The sequence below is a fragment of the Aythya ferina genome (genome assembly GCF_964211825.1).
Source record: "Aythya ferina genome assembly, chromosome: 1".
In the NCBI taxonomy this organism is placed as follows: Eukaryota; Metazoa; Chordata; class Aves; order Anseriformes; family Anatidae; genus Aythya; species Aythya ferina.
Window position 1 is genome coordinate 163,587,763 of NC_140296.1, and position 15,595 is coordinate 163,603,357.

Sequence of the window (15,595 nt, forward strand, 5' to 3'; positions counted from 1 at the left end):
TCTAGAGTCAAATTTAAAAAGTAAGATCTTCAGCATTTAGTATTAAGTTTCCTGTAGTTGTTGTTATGGAAGCCATTTTGACTCACAGAGAGAAGTGGGGACGAGAGAAAAAAACAAAAGCAAATAGATGGGTTATGTTTGTGCAGTTGTGAATAGCAATGAAAATTCTTGTCTAAGGTGTGATTGTGATACACACATGTCTATCTGCTGATTTGAAATCATGTGGTAGCTCTGTATTTCTTGGAAAGAAAAATTTCCCCTGATGCAACAGTATTTTTGTATTGATTTCTTAGATGTATATCTTTGGTTTGTGTAATTTCTTTACAGGTTCTTGGGGAGGATGTTTATGGATTTCCTTGTTTTTCTTCTTCTTCTTCCCATTTAGGCTAAGGTTGCTAGATTGACAAAGCGGTTTGGTGCAGCCAAGGAGGACTTGAAGAAAAGACAGGAAGTAAGAACTGCATTCGTTGTATTTGCTTTTCTGAGCTAGCCTAAGCTTTGTATAGAATAATAAAGGAATTTTATACATAGAAAGATGTGACTGGGTTCAGTGGTGTTCAGAAATAAGTTTATCTTACTTGGGTAAAACAAAGTGGTATGAAAGAAAAGGGTCTTTAACACCTGTTATGTAATTCTCACTTGCACAGAATGTCCCTTATACACTGTTAGTGTGAAAGTTCTTTAAATTATGTATAAGTAAATGTAATTTACTTCAATATGAAGAGTACAGAGTGAATCCCAGGTATTGGGGACAGAGAAGAGAGGAATGAATACAAACAGAAATATTTCTCTGTGCCTAGAATAAATATTTTGGGTTATTTATCATGAAGAAATGGAAGCTAAAAGTCCATAAAAATCCAGAAAGAAATTTTGGTTCTCGTGCTATAAAAACCTGAAGGCGAGAGACTTACAAAGAGGGAGGATGTAGAAAAGGAGATGGGTAGGTCCAAATAGGCTTTGGGCGACTTGTAAATCCTGTCAAGTTCCTGTGCGATTTTGGCTCCAGCAAATTTGTACCTCATACAGAAAGGAATTAATATGAAACAATTAAACCATGAGTTTGCAAGCTTATTCAGTTGTGTGCTTCTGTTTTGTTTTGGTTTTGGTAGAACCCACCAAACCCACCTCTGTCTCCAGTGAAAGCAGCAAGTGACACTGTGAGCACAACCAATACAACATACCGGTAAGCAAAGCAAGTCGCTGTGACCATGGTAAAATGTAGAATAGGACACTTGTAATACCTCATGTAAAGGAAGATCGTTCATGTTTTGTTTTGTTTTTAATTAAAGTGTTCTCCCTTTTCCTTCATTTTGCTGTTCAACTGGAAAATTCCACTTTCTTTCACAGAATTCACAAATGGACAGAATTGAATCCGTTCCTAGGTAAACTGGGGGTTGTTTTAGCAGTTAGAAATAATAGATTAAAATGGAAGTCTAACTTCAAGGAAACAAAAATTCTGTTGGCAGAAGGCAGACTCAGTGAAGCATTTGAAAATTTGAAATTAAATATTCTGTGGGGCTTTGTTTTTGAGAGGATTTTTGTTTTTTATTCGGGGACTATCCAAGGTTAATTGCATAGGGGGCAGAAAATAAATAGGTTTAGAAAATATTAATGAAAAGAGCAGTTGTAAAATATTTTTCCCCCCATCATTGTACTGTGTATCATTATATCTGATGGTGGTGGATTGAGAAATGCTAACTGAAGCTTCTTTCTATAGAAATGCTGGCACAGTGAGGCAGATGTTGGAGTCGAAGAGGAGTGTAGGAGTGAGCACAACAACGACGTTTCAAGCCTCTCTAAGTACAGGTGAGAAACTGCCTACAGACTTTATAAATACGCTTCTTAAAAGTTTTATTGCTTCCTGTTAATTAACTGAACAGTGTAAAACTGTGTCCTATGACTTTTTTTTTTCCCTGGCATCAGAAAGCACTACTCTAAGTTCCATAACACATTCCCAATTTTAGAATAGAATAGAATAGAATGGTTCAGTTTGAAGGGACTAGGTCTTCCACGTTAGTGAGGGCATTTTCCAAGTGGCTCTTGAACACTGGCATGGAGCATCAATCACCTTTCTAGGAAGCCTGTTGTAGCATTTGACCACCCTCACAGTACAGAAATCTTTCCATCTATCTAGTCTAAACCTCTCCTGGTGCACATTTATGGCATTCCTGCGCATCCTGTCATCTATTACCAGGGAGAAGAGACCAACACTTCCCTCTCCACTTCTCCTCAGGAAGTTGTAAAGAACAATGAGGTCACCTCTTAGCTTTCTCATCTCCAGACAAGACCACCCAGGTGTCTTCATGCCTCATAAGGCATGCCTTTCAGTCCTTCTAACATCTTTGTTGCCCTCCTTTGGAGGGCATTTATTTTGTGCTTACATCTGTATAGTGTGATTACCAGGCAAGGCAAAAAATGCATTTGCTTGGCCAACCAGAACGTATGAGTAAATGAGAAGCTTCAACAGAATGCATGCCTGGCTAAGACAGGAAGATGTGCAGCCTCTCCACTGCTGAGAAGTAATATACATGGCTCCCAGGCCATTTTTTTACTCGCTGATTATCATCCCCTCTGACTGTTGGTTACAAAAGTTGAGTGGGGAACTAAGGGAAGTCACAAGCCTGAGTTCTTAAGGGAATCATCTTGACAAATGGAATTCCTGTATTAGAATTTTGTAGGGAACGTAGAATCAAAATCACCATTAATTACCATCATGTAGACACTGTATCTTCAGTTTTGAAAACTGCTTAATATTGAATATTGATTTTTTTTCCAACAGAACCATCTCATAGTGGGACTATAATGGCTATGTGTAGTGTGTAATGCTCCCAATCTTCAGATTTAATCCTGAGATTCTGTTGCATAAAAACAAACATCCTTTTTGACACATTAATCCGTGATTTCAGTAGAACATTTTGGTTATCATGTCCTATCTGTACAAAGCAAGTTAGTCAACTGATTTAGCTTTTTCTTTTCTCATGTTTTCTGAAGGACCAGTTGTTCTACCATTTCTGTAACACGTTTGAAGTGCCATGGTTCATATGTGTTTATCATTTAAATCTCAGAGCTTTTCTCAGCCTTTATGTCATAGTTGTTTGTATTTTTTGTCATTTGTATATAGTTTTTCAAACTGAAATACAGTATTGACTAACTAGGCCATTTAATATCACAATTCAACAGTACAACAGAAAAGGAGTTTATATATACCCTTTCTTTGCAAAAAGTTAATCATATTCCAAACCTTTGCATCTGTTATGTTGGAGTGAAACTTCCCACTTGGTTCAAATACTTAATTATTTTTTTTCTTTTTTTTCTTTTTTTTTTCTTTTTTTTTTTTTTTTTTTTGGTGCGTGTGTATGTGTAGTACCAGCTTCCACTTTCGTTGCTCCTCAAATACCTGGCAGTGGACATCCTAAGCCTCAGACTCCAGTGACCTCCAGCCCTTTGACAACAACAGTTCTTTCCACAGCTAACACAGCTGCAGTTGTGGGCACAAGCCAAGTGCCCAGTGGCAGCACTCAGCAAATGTCTGTCTCATTGCAGTCTTTGCCCGTAATCTTGCATGTACCTGTTGCAGTGTCATCCCAGCCTCAGCTTCTTCAAGGCCACACAGGAACTTTGGTCAATAACCAGCAGTCAGGCAGCGTTGAATTTATATCTGTACAAAGCGCATCTACAGTTGGTGGCCTTACCAAAACTACAGTGTCTTTGGCATCAACTAACACAACTAAACCAAATAACAGCCCATCTGTGCCCAGTCCCAGTGTTCAGAGGACCTCTCCAGCCAGTGCTGGATCTATAGGGACAACTTTGGCAGTACAGGCTGTTCCAACTGCACATCCTGGTGCACAGACCACAAGAACTTCTTTGCCCACAGTGGGTACTTCAGGACTTTATAATTCTACCAGCAGTCGAACTCCCTTACAGATGAAGATTCCCCTCTCTGCATTTAGTAATACAGCTCCTGTTGAACCTCCCACCATTACAGCGCCCAGAGCTGGTAAGTTATGCTTGACTATTGGCACTGGGAAAGGAAAATGGTTGTCAAAGGGAAACAAAAACATCTAGTCCTTTGGAAATTTTGTTAGTGTATTTCACTGAGATGTGTCTTCTGAGTGGTCTTTCTGTTGAAATTGTCAAGATCAAAATCATCTGTCACAAATGTTGCAGCCATTGTTGAAAATCATCTCTTGTTAGGGGTAAACAGTGTGGCTCTGTAAACTTGGTTTTATTTAGAACTTGTTTTACAGTATTTCTAGCATGAAATCAGAAATTCCCATTCTATTATTAACAGCTTGATATTCATGTTTTTTAATACAGTCTCACAAAATAATCTGTTTGCCTTTCCTAAGCAAAGACATACAGAAAAGAAAGTATATTAATTGACGTAATTTTTACAACACTTAAAGGTAAACACAGTGGGGAAAAGACACAACTGAATATTAATCTAATTCCGAAGAAGTACATTTATTGTCTATAAAACAAAGTCTCTGAGCACAATGAAAGTCCAAAGATGGTATTTAGATGAGCTATTTTAAATGCTTTCCCTTCCATCTTTTGCCATGCCATTGTGATTCTCTGTACTTCTGATTTTACATACCTTGACATCTTTTTCTAAGTGGTCCTCAAGATTTTCTAAGTGGTCCTGAGTGAGTTGGAATCATAGCCAAGAGTTTCTAATTGGCACAGTATGATGTTAGGATTAACTCAAGCAGAGCTTGACATCAGAAATAATTTAATTTTTCCATCTCTAAAATACCTGTGTCAAAATCTGTCTTCCATCAACATGACAGCTATACGCTTTGTATTTAGTTTTTATCTGTAAAACTAGTATAATGATATATAATACAACCTAAAAAGGGTTGCATGGCACAGATCAGGGACAGTGACCAACAGAAGGCTCTATGTGCCCAGAAATTTGTCTTGTTTTCTGCAGTTTGCAGAGCCTTGGTGGATCCCCCAGTGGTTTTCTCACCAGAACTGAAACACTGCTTTGGGCCAACACTGTTACTGCTAAGCTCTGGTTAAAATGAAAGGGAGCGAGAAGGGAGAATTTGGATTTAAATGGTTACTTCAAATATTCAAGCAATTTCTGCTTAAGTTGCTCGTATAGATGTGTGTTTGGTTGAGCTAGGAAGAACGCTCTCTCCCTGCACAGCTTACCTCAGTTACATATTTTGCAATCTAACCATCCATTGTTTAGTCAGTTTTCACATAAAAATGTTGAGTAACTTTTTTTTTTTGTTCTCAGCTTAATATCTTGTCTGTTTACATACAGAGGCAAGAGAGGCTGGAACTATGTTTTGTCCTCAGATAACCAAGGGAATTGTTCACTAAATATTTGGAATACGGTGTCAGACTTTCAAGGAAGGGAATGAATATTACTTCTATGCTGAAAAGTGCCATTTTGCTTTTTTGTAACTTCTATTCCCTCTGAAAATAATAGTAGTAATTAAGCTTGAATACTTGCAGTTGACACTCAGGGCTGAAAAATATTAAATGTACCACATAGTGAATGTTTAGTATCAAACAACTTCAAATGTTGCCTCCCAATTTGTATAGTGGATAGCAGTATTCAGTACTGATTAGATACTGCAAATGAACAATTTCTTGACCCCTCAGAAAACCAGACAAGCAGGCCACCAACAGATACTTCGGCAAACAAGAGAACTGCTGAGGGAACAACCCAGGTAGGTTGTCGATTATGTTTCTATATAAACTTCTAAAGTTACAATCCACAGGAGATAAGCTCTTTACCTTTACTGCTCATAATGAAACTATTTTAGTTTTCTTTTTGTGCCATCCTTTCTAGTTTCTGTCCATTTGTATTTTTCTTCTTCTTCTGATCCAGAGTATTACTGGGAGCATGAGCTTCTGGTAATCCTTTCAGAAGTTTTCCAATGTGTTTGTGTAAGTAGATGACTTAGTAATTCCAGAGAACAGTAAAACCGTGTCTGGTACCACAGAGCTAACATGAAAGAAAACCCTGCTTAGTTTTTGTCTTAAGGCCTTGAACTTAAAGATACAAGTATTTTGTAAATTATTGCAGCTCTTTCATTTTCACACTAATCCAGAAGTTATTAAGAAATGGAGTTATATTTCATTTCCATGTCATTAAAAAAAAAAGAGAAAAGAAAAGAAAGAAAAAAATTTCTTCAGGAATAACTACTTCATGATAAAGGGGAACTTCTGGATTCTTCATCTAAAATTTGTTGACCTTGCTTTGAAATTTTAAGATTGAATTTAAGCTACTTAAAATAACTTGTAATTAAGTGTTTTTTTTTGCATACAGATATTTCACAAAGCACCTCGTACTTAACGTTGTTGTTGATTGGAATACATTTAACTGTGGGGAATAAAATGAATTACTTCTAGCCAAAATTTCCACATTTAATGGTGTTTCAAGGTGCAGATAAATCTGAATTGTATTTCAAAGCAAGAAGAAAATATTCTGTTTTTCACTTGTTGCAGAAATAGTCTGACAGAGATGACCAGTATTATAGATCATAAGTCATGCCTTACTGAACCTTTTAATTAAATTGTTTAATAAAGAATGGTTGTCATTTTTAAAAGATACCTGTGGATTATAGCTATAAAAAATTGTCAGTGTTTGATATGTAGGAAATTAAGTATCAGAATGGTTGACAGATTAATGGCTTTAAGATCTAATTTTCAGTATAAGATGCATATTTTGAAATTTTTCTTCTTTGGTAGAGCCTGAAACCCGGAAAAGATTTTGGAAAAAAAAGATTGTGTGTGATAGTGGTATTTAGCAATGGAAGGTGAGCAAGGAGGAGGGAACTGATAGACACAGGATGCTTTCTGGTTTTCAGACTTTTGTTATAGTGTATGTTTGTAGGTTTGCTTTCGATCAAACCAGTTAAAGCATGTGTAATGCCATGGTTAATAAAGAAGGACCAGATGCATTTTAATTGGCTAGTGAGGTATGAAACTGACGTGCCATGTCATTTGAAAAATCCAGTTAATGCCACCTGCTTTTTGTTATGTAAGATCCAAAATATTATGTATTACTCCGCACTTCACAGCTCTCAGAACAAAAAGTAGTTCGCTGTGTGCCGTATACCTGTGGCATATTTGATGGTACAACTTTGATCAATTGTTTCGAAAAGCAGTTGAAACATGAAGAGACCTCATCAGAAAATAAAGAAGCGATAGAAGCAGCACAGAGGAATTTTAACTTCCCCGAGGATGTCCTCTTTGGCTTGGAGGAAGAGGAAGAAGATGCTAAGAGCATCAAAAACACCCACAAGCAGACTGGCTGGGCAGCTAACCTATTAAAACAGTGGCTGGCCAAAAATGGCAAGGATCCTAGCTTTGAATTGGTCCCAGTAAGTGAACTCAATGATATTCTAAGAGAGTTCTATTACACGATAAGGAATCATGATGGAAATACCTACAGTGTGGCAAGCTACAAGTCAATGCGTGCTGGCTTAAACCGGCATCTCAAAATGCCACCGTATAATCGTCAGATTTGCTTAATGAAGGACAAAGAGTTTGCTAGTGCAAACATGGTATTTGTGAGTGTGCTGAAGATGCTGCGCATGCAGGGAAAGGATGAGACTCACCACCATCCTCCTATAGCTGCTGAGGACTTGCGTAAAATTAAACAGTCTGGTGTGCTGGGATTGCACAGTCCCCTGGCACTCGTCAACAAGGTGTGGTTTGATTTGCAGTTGCATTTTGCCAAACGAGGGAGGGAAATTTTAAGAGATCTGGCTCCAGATGCTTTTGTTGTTGAGAAAGACAAGAATGGGCGTCGATATGCCATGTTTAGGTATCCTGGCAAAGGAAAAAATGGAGAAGATCCTCATAAAATGGGTAAAATGTATGATATGCCAGGGGACCCAAACTGTCCTGTTTTATCCTTGGAGCTTTATTTGTCTAAGTTGCCTCCGGAGCCCCCTGCCTTTTACCTGCATCCTTTAAAGCTAACATCAGAGCAAATGCAAGAACAACCAGTATGGTACAAAAGAGAACCAATGGGTGTGAACTACTTAGGTACGATGATGCCCAGGATAAGTGTGGCAGCCAGGCTCTCCCAGCGATATACCAATCATTCGCTCCGAACTACCACCATCCAGCTACTGTGTGAAGCAGGACTGGGGCCTAGAGAAATAATGGCAGTGACGGGCCATCGCTCGGAGTCTGCTATTAGACACTACTGGGGAGCTGCAGAAGTTCGCTACAGGGCTTGGTCAGATATAATGGAGAATAACGCCCCCAGTTACCTATATAGCAAGATCCCAAATGAAGTCATAAAAGAATCACTGTCTGGTGCCTCCACCTCTTCTATAAAGCATGTTGTTGTAGAACGAGGCAAAATTTTATTTCCTAAGAAATCTGGGGTGCTACCTGGCAATAGTTCTGTGACTTTAGTCCCTAAGGGACATACAACTCACAAATGTAAAAGCCCCATCCTGTTGAACCACAGTTCTTCCAAGGTGTTTCTCCCAACGAACATAGACAGTGTGAACCTAACTGACAGTCCCCTTCAAGGCTGTTGTAATGATCCTGTCTTCATAAAGCGTGTGATAAAACAAGAACCGATGACTTGATGCTTCTGTAATGGAACTGATTTTGAATGAGTTATTAAAATGGAAAAATTATCAAATTTGTTTTTTCACTTGGTCTACTAGGGAAATTTCTTGTGGTCTAGTTTAGCAAGAAGTATCCTGTTCACACTCCTGAAGGGAGCTATGGAACAGAAACTTAAAACAGAGCAGGGCTTGGAGTTTGTATGACTTTCTGTGGCAGCTGGGACTTTTAAGTGGCTGAGCGGAGATATTTTAAAAAAAAAAAAAAAAAAAAAAAAAAAGGAAAGGAAAGGGGGATATTGATTTCCACTGAGCTGAAGAGCTATGCTTTCTACACTAAAGTGCATGGCTTTTATATTTTGTGAAGAGTGTATTTATTACACCAGTCTGTGCCTGCTGGCACTACTGTAGCATCTTACAAATCAAATACTTGATTACTGGAAATCAAAGAGAAATGTACAAGCTGAATGAAACAGACAGAGATACGCTACAAATAGATACACGTGCATGAAAACACCTGGAATTGCTTGACCACTGTCACTCTCTTTGTTCAAGTTGTTGCCAGAGGACTGTGCTGTTTTTTGTTGTTGTTGTTTTAAACATTTAAAATTTATTTCACCTGTGAGCTACAGATTTCTGTTGCAGAGCCTTTGTTTTCATCTTTCAGATTTCTGGCTAAGATTTCAGTCGTTCTGAGCTCCAAAAGCACTATTTGATACAAATTATACTAAAATTGATATCTCTTCAGTTGTGCATGAAATGAGGAAAACGTTCTCAAAAGAGTTGAGAATAAGTTTATTGCTTAAATGGCCAGTAATTAGAATTGAAGTGTTGTCTCTGTGTGTGCTTATCTTATGAGAGGTGTATTTTGTATTTCCCTCTCACCTTCCACTTTATTCCATTACCTTTCACACTGCCTTTGCGGTACAGTCTTTGACAGTCCATCAGAACTCTCTCTCAAGAAGCATGTCCTGGTTTTCCCCACCAAACGCTATCAAAACACTCCATTTAGTTTTAACTTTAGATTAGCTCATTAGTCACTCTATTAAACTGATCCTATCATTACATTTTGCATAGGAGGGTTTTGACAGGTCAGAAATCCTCACAGGAAAGTGGATATGAATTACGTCTGAGAAATGAAATTGTATTTTAAGAAGGTTCTTTAATGAAAAAAATTACAAACCAGGAAGGCTAGTCATAGTTCGTTTTTAATGAGCCATAGTAGAGAACCTGACTTGACTCATGGTTTGTCTTTCCTTTTCTATGCCATAATTTTTCATTACAGATTCTGACAAATAGAGAAATACTACTATAAAAATGAAAATTTGGCCATCAAATCATGGTCTAGGTTGGAAGAAGAAACAGCATAGCATTTAAAACTGCTTTCCGTTATATTAGCTGAATAAAATAAGAATGGCTTCATCCTTTTGAAATGCATGCATACATACTTTTGTGTATGTGTGTGAACATAGCTTATCACATTAAGGACTCAACTGGAAGTGTTTATGTTGCTCAGTAGTAGAATAAACTAGAGAAATATTCCAGCTGAAATAATACATTTGCCATGAAAAATTCTTAATTCTTTGCAGAATTTCCTTGCTGAAAAAGACTTTCAAATACAGAATGTGATTTAGCATTTTGTCATAATCTGAACAAACATCAAGCCGATGCCTGGCCTTAGCAATCTTAATCTTGGCTGATGATGATGATCTTTGTGGCCTCGGGTAGATCAGTTATACTTACTTGATCAGTTTTCTGCAGCATAAGAGCAGTGTGGAGTGTTCAACTTTCTGCGTGATCTCATTAAAGATTAAGAGGTTTTGAGATTGCTACATACATCTTATGTGTTTATTTTATGTTTACAGGCAGTTTTATTTGCTGCTGTTATAAATGAACAAGCAAGTTGATTAGGTATAATTCTAATATAAAAATTATTTCTGCCACACAGTCCTACGCTTGCTTAGTTGCAGCATCAGTTTGTGACATCATTGACTATAGAAAGGTAATCACACATCCAGAAATATTTTATCAAGCATATAATAAATCAAACAGAAATGGCAAAGCAATCCTTTTCTAGTGACTAGAAATAAAAATTGACAAAAACAAAGGGCAAACTGTGCTCACAGTAAAGGAGAACTGTGCAGTACCTTATTCTAAGATTTTCTAGAATAATGTAGGTTTCCAAATTCTAGGGCTTCGTAGAATTCATAATTCAACTTGACTGGAAAATTTCATTTTTTGTTTGAAAAGGTTTGCTCCAAACTTTCACCGAGATGGAAACGTATTATTTTCTCTGGCATAGAAATATCCTGTTGTCTAGAGATAGTTCCTTGTTCTGGCATAACAGAGTTGAACATTTATCCTGCAGAAACAATAAAAGTATGTTGCCAGGAGATCATTTTGTTTTTGTTCCCTTTTGCTGCATACTATTATGGTCATACTGACCACATGCCCTGCTCTGGTCCTAACTGCATCTGTGTAATTAACTATAACAGCATATTGCTAATAGTTTAATTCCTTAACACAAATCTAGTGGGTAATTCAAATCGGAGAAAAAATAAAAATAATAAAAAGAAAGGACTATTGTGGCAAATCTGGGCATGTCTCTGATTCTTCTAAAATACCATTTGGCTTCTAATTTGACTTCCATTCTATTGAATGATAATTAAGTATTTTTAGCTTCTAATTTGTTAAATTGTAATTTTACTGACACCAACTGTATACAAAGTCTTCTTACTACCTTCAGCTTGAACCTGATACTTCAAAGCTACTGACTGCAGTACTACTATGTTTTTATTTTCATATGAGAGTAAAATTTTTTGAAACTGAGAAAAAGCATTCCTGGTTTGGGCTGGAAGTAGGATTGCTTTGAAAGGGCTGGAGTTGTTAAATATTGGTGGAAAGCTTAATAGAATGAATTTTAATTAGTAGAATATATTTCTAGCCTTCTGCAAGTGAAAAATCTTCCCTATGCCTCCTCCCACTTCCATTCCAGATCCATTAAATGGATCTTCCCTACATATATTTCCTCTCTAGAAAAGCTGAAGTAGGCAAACAGAGCAGGTGTTTGGCTGCTTCTGTAAAGTCAGCTTTGCCTGCGTGTGCAGTAATATGGGGGAAGTGGTCTCCCCCCACATCACCCCTCTCCTTTTGCCCTGTTATTCTTTTCTGAGAAAATTTTAAGTCAGTCCTGTTTATTACAGTACAGCTTATATGCTGTGTTCATGAAATCTATCACGGTTGCCATGAATTGAACTCCTCGGTGGCAGTCTCAGCAGAGAGTCTCAAACAGCGTGATAACTAATTTTGTTATTTTTTGTTTCCTTTTCCATTATATTTCCATTACATGGTAGAGCATGTTAGTGAACCAACAGGTTAAGTACAGTTTGTTGTGATTTTTAAGGCACCATTGGTTCAAATCTTAGTATAGAATTGTTAGTCATAATTTAAAATTCCCTTTAAAAAATGAATATAGCAAATAACACATTGAAATAAATTTATCATGTGTCACTCTTGAATTTTTCTAATTAGATTGTCTTGTAAAATTCATTTTCCATTTCAGTTGCAAAAAAAAAAAAAAAAAAAAAAAAAAAGCATTTAGCCTTTACCAAGTCAACTGAATTTGTTTTGTTTTGTTTTCCTGCCATGTCAGTGATTAAATTCCATTTTCCATGTTGGAGCTGATTCTGAAAACAGGGAAATGACAGTGACCTTTAATAATAAATGTTATTAGTTGATCATCTCATTTTCATAATGAAGCTTCAGTGTGTGTGTGTGAACTTCTGTTTTCTGTGTTGTTTTTGTTGTAAATTTGGAAATCTCTGCTGTTGGTTGCTTCAAGGAGTACCCTAATTTTTATTTTTATTAAGTGAGTGTAGTATCTGACAGTATAAGTTTTTTTTCTTATTTCTATGTAAGTAATTCATCCCCACTGTAAGGTACTGTGATCTACAGTGTGGGAGATGAAAAAGGTAAATGTTCTTCACTGTACGCACTTTTCCTGTGCCCACAGAAGAACTCAGTTGTGCAGAATGTCAAATATCTGAAGGCATTGGAACAATGCTTTGAAGCGGAAAGCTTTCTTAGCTTTGTGGTTTTAGTCTGGTACATCTCTGGTTATCCTCTAGAACCATGCAGCTTTTCAGTAGTTGAACACTGTCTAGGTTGGTATAGTCAAAGTTATCAGTAAGCAGCTTGGATGTAAGGTTTTGCTCTACTTCTACTTCTCCTTTTTCAGCCCTCCACTGCTACTTGCTCCAAAAGGGATGGTCCCAGGGATGTAGGAGGGGGCATCTTACTGTGTTTGTCGTAGTCTCTGAACTTAAATTTTTTCCTGTTTGCACAGAAATTTAAAGCATGCTGTTCAGTCACAGTCATTTTGCCAATGGCCATTCCAATGCCTCAGGTCCCAGAACTGCATTTTTAAACACATGATGAGCACTTTTAATGTATTACAGTACACACTATTGTTACAGAAATTTAGTTATATAACAAGTCTTTATAATGGTTTTAAAGTATTTTATTATGAATCCCAGTTACAGATACAGGAATTATATATATATATATATAATATAATATATAAATATATACATGGCATACTGAGGGAATCTATGAAAGTGATTTATTACATTGTGACGTAAAATAACAGTGAGCAAACTTGAATGGGGTTGGATATGTTAAAACTGGCTGACATAAAATCAGCCTATTCAAGAATGAGTATGTTATATTTGTTGTACCACTAAGTCAGGCAAATAGTCTTTTCTTCCTTGTTCCTCACTCTGGGTGCACCTTATCCTCTTACGGAGCAAAACGGTCTAAATTTCATCTGTGCATTTCACCTTTTCAGCTAATGTTAGGTTGTAAAAAAAAAAACCACCAGTGTCCAATCCATTTCCCATTGTTTATGACATGCCTTGATTTGTTTGGTTGTCTACAGTTTAATTTAAGCCATTTTGCTGACTATTGGAAGTTTATCTGGTAAAATGTTAATAAAGTACATTTATAACTTTTTTCCCTTCATTTGCAATGTGTAACGAACTTTGTGAGTGTCTGTTGGGGAAACAATGTGAACAAAGTGGACATATCACCTTAAAACGTATATGCAGCGATTAATTCTATATTGTTGAAGCATTATTGATGAAAATGTTTCCTGGCATTTCATGGCTTTGTCACTGAAAATAAACGTGCATAATTATATATGTAAAATGGGATACTTGATTTTTGTCTCTGACCCCGGGGTTATGTTTGTGCTGTTTAAAAAATGCACCTAGCTCTCATCTGTAAGGTGAAACCTTTACCTGAGACTAATTTGAATTCTACATTGTAAAGGTGTTAGCAAAGGTCATTCAAGAATGGGTTCACTTGATTTTTTTTCCTTACAACAGCTACCCAATTTCAGCTATGTGATGTCCTGTTGAGAATTCTTTGGATGATTTTTAAACTCATTTTTTTACAGTGGGTTGTCTTTCCCTGAGACTGTCTCTGTTACTTAAACCAGCCCCCAGCTACTAAGAACAGCTTTAATAAGTACATGTGCTTGTGTTTTATAGGCTCCAATTTGTCAGTTTGGACCAAAAAAATCTAGAGGGTTTTTTATAAATATTCATTACAACAGACACAAGTAATAGGCTTCATTAATCTGAATTAATAGCTTTATTATTATATAATGGCTTAATTAATGGCTTCGTTAATCCTTTTACTGATTAGTAGTATATTTCAGTGGGATTTGGAGAAAGAAGGTAGATGTTTCACCTTACTAGAGTAAGAGCCAGTAAAGAGGTGTGTGTGTGTGTGTGTGCATGTATGCATGTATGTGTTTATTATATACCCTTTTAACTGTTTGATTAAAGAAAAACAAAATCATAGCAGTACAGAAATCCTTCTAAGCATTGTGTCAAGTGTTCCTTCATAGATTTAGTTGGAATTACATTTGCTAGTGCCTAAAAACAGGCTTTCTAGCAATCAACTTTTTATATATGTTTCTTGATTTATGTTTCTTACTGATGGGGGTAGCAGAGCTAATGTCTATTCTTTGCAACAAATAAGTGAGAGGGTATATAATACAAAGGGGTTACTAAGACTGGCTACTCATTTTTTGAATGCTTGCATTGTTCTGTAGAAAGTGTTGCACGGTACTGAATAAGGGTAAGGGGGAATGGTCTGGTAAATGGAATACATAAAATGCTGAGATAGGTATTACACACTATCAAAACAATATTGCAGCCCTGTGAAATTTTGTTTGTGCAAAATGCAAACTAGGTAAACTACTAGCTTTATTGCATTATTATTTATGTTTTCATTGTGGTAAGAGATGATGAATGCATTTGGTGCCTGATAAAATAAATTTTCATGACAGCTTTGCAAGGCTGGAATAATTATTTCAATTGTGTGGGAGTTAACTGCATTGGAATTGATAACTGTTAGGGAGTGATAAGTTTGAAGCAGTCTGTGATGGAAGTATACTTAAATATGTACTAAAAAATGATTTTCGCATGTTCTTGCTTGTGCTTGAAATCTGTAGTTTTGTATATGGATGACAAAAAACAAAAATATGGGCTTTGTACTTTCCCATGCGGACACAGGATCATCCCCACGCACATGCCAATCCCAGAACATACTTTTAACATCATTCCCCATAATTTCAGATTGATTTTGCTATTATATAACGCCTTGGTGCGTCATGTATGACTGGTGGTGTGATGGTTCATGGAATGTCTCTTTACAACCCCTTTTTTTTTTTTTTCCCTGTTTTGATAACGTAGAAGCTATTAATAATAAAATTGTCTGCACTGTGTCATTGTGCCACAAATAATCTTCAGAGTTTTGATCATTACTACCCTGGAATTAATTTTGATTTTTCACTGTTTTTTGGTGTGTTTTTGGTTTTTTTTGGTTGTTTTGGTTTGATATTTTTTCTCCATTTTTTCCACTTTTACTTACTTAAATGTTCTGTTATGAAAAGCAGGTGGCATTACAATTAATAGTGTGGTTACTTCAATGTGATGAACTGAACCGTGGCGTTATATAATACCAAAATATAT

At 36.6% G+C, this 15,595-nt stretch overlaps 1 protein-coding gene across 8 annotated transcripts in view; it reads left to right on the top strand.

Moving 5' to 3' along the window:
• Positions 1-15,595, top strand: part of ATF7IP (activating transcription factor 7 interacting protein) — a 105,625-nt gene that overhangs the window by 67,906 nt on the left and 22,124 nt on the right. For 4 of the 8 annotated variants that reach the window (XM_084534473.1, XM_084534477.1, XM_084534474.1 and 1 more), the window contains 6 exons: positions 386-451; positions 1,110-1,183; positions 1,718-1,806; positions 3,365-4,000; positions 5,623-5,690; positions 7,047-14,918. In XM_084534473.1, the coding sequence (XP_084390599.1) occupies positions 386-451; positions 1,110-1,183; positions 1,718-1,806; positions 3,365-4,000; positions 5,623-5,690; positions 7,047-8,576 (2,463 nt within the window). In that variant the 3' untranslated portion in view covers positions 8,577-14,918. Of the gene's footprint in view, positions 1-385; positions 452-1,109; positions 1,184-1,717; positions 1,807-3,364; positions 4,001-5,622; positions 5,691-7,046; positions 14,919-15,595 lie in introns of those variants that run through there. The other 4 variants (XM_084534478.1, XM_084534479.1, XM_084534475.1 and 1 more) reach the window with 3 other exon arrangements.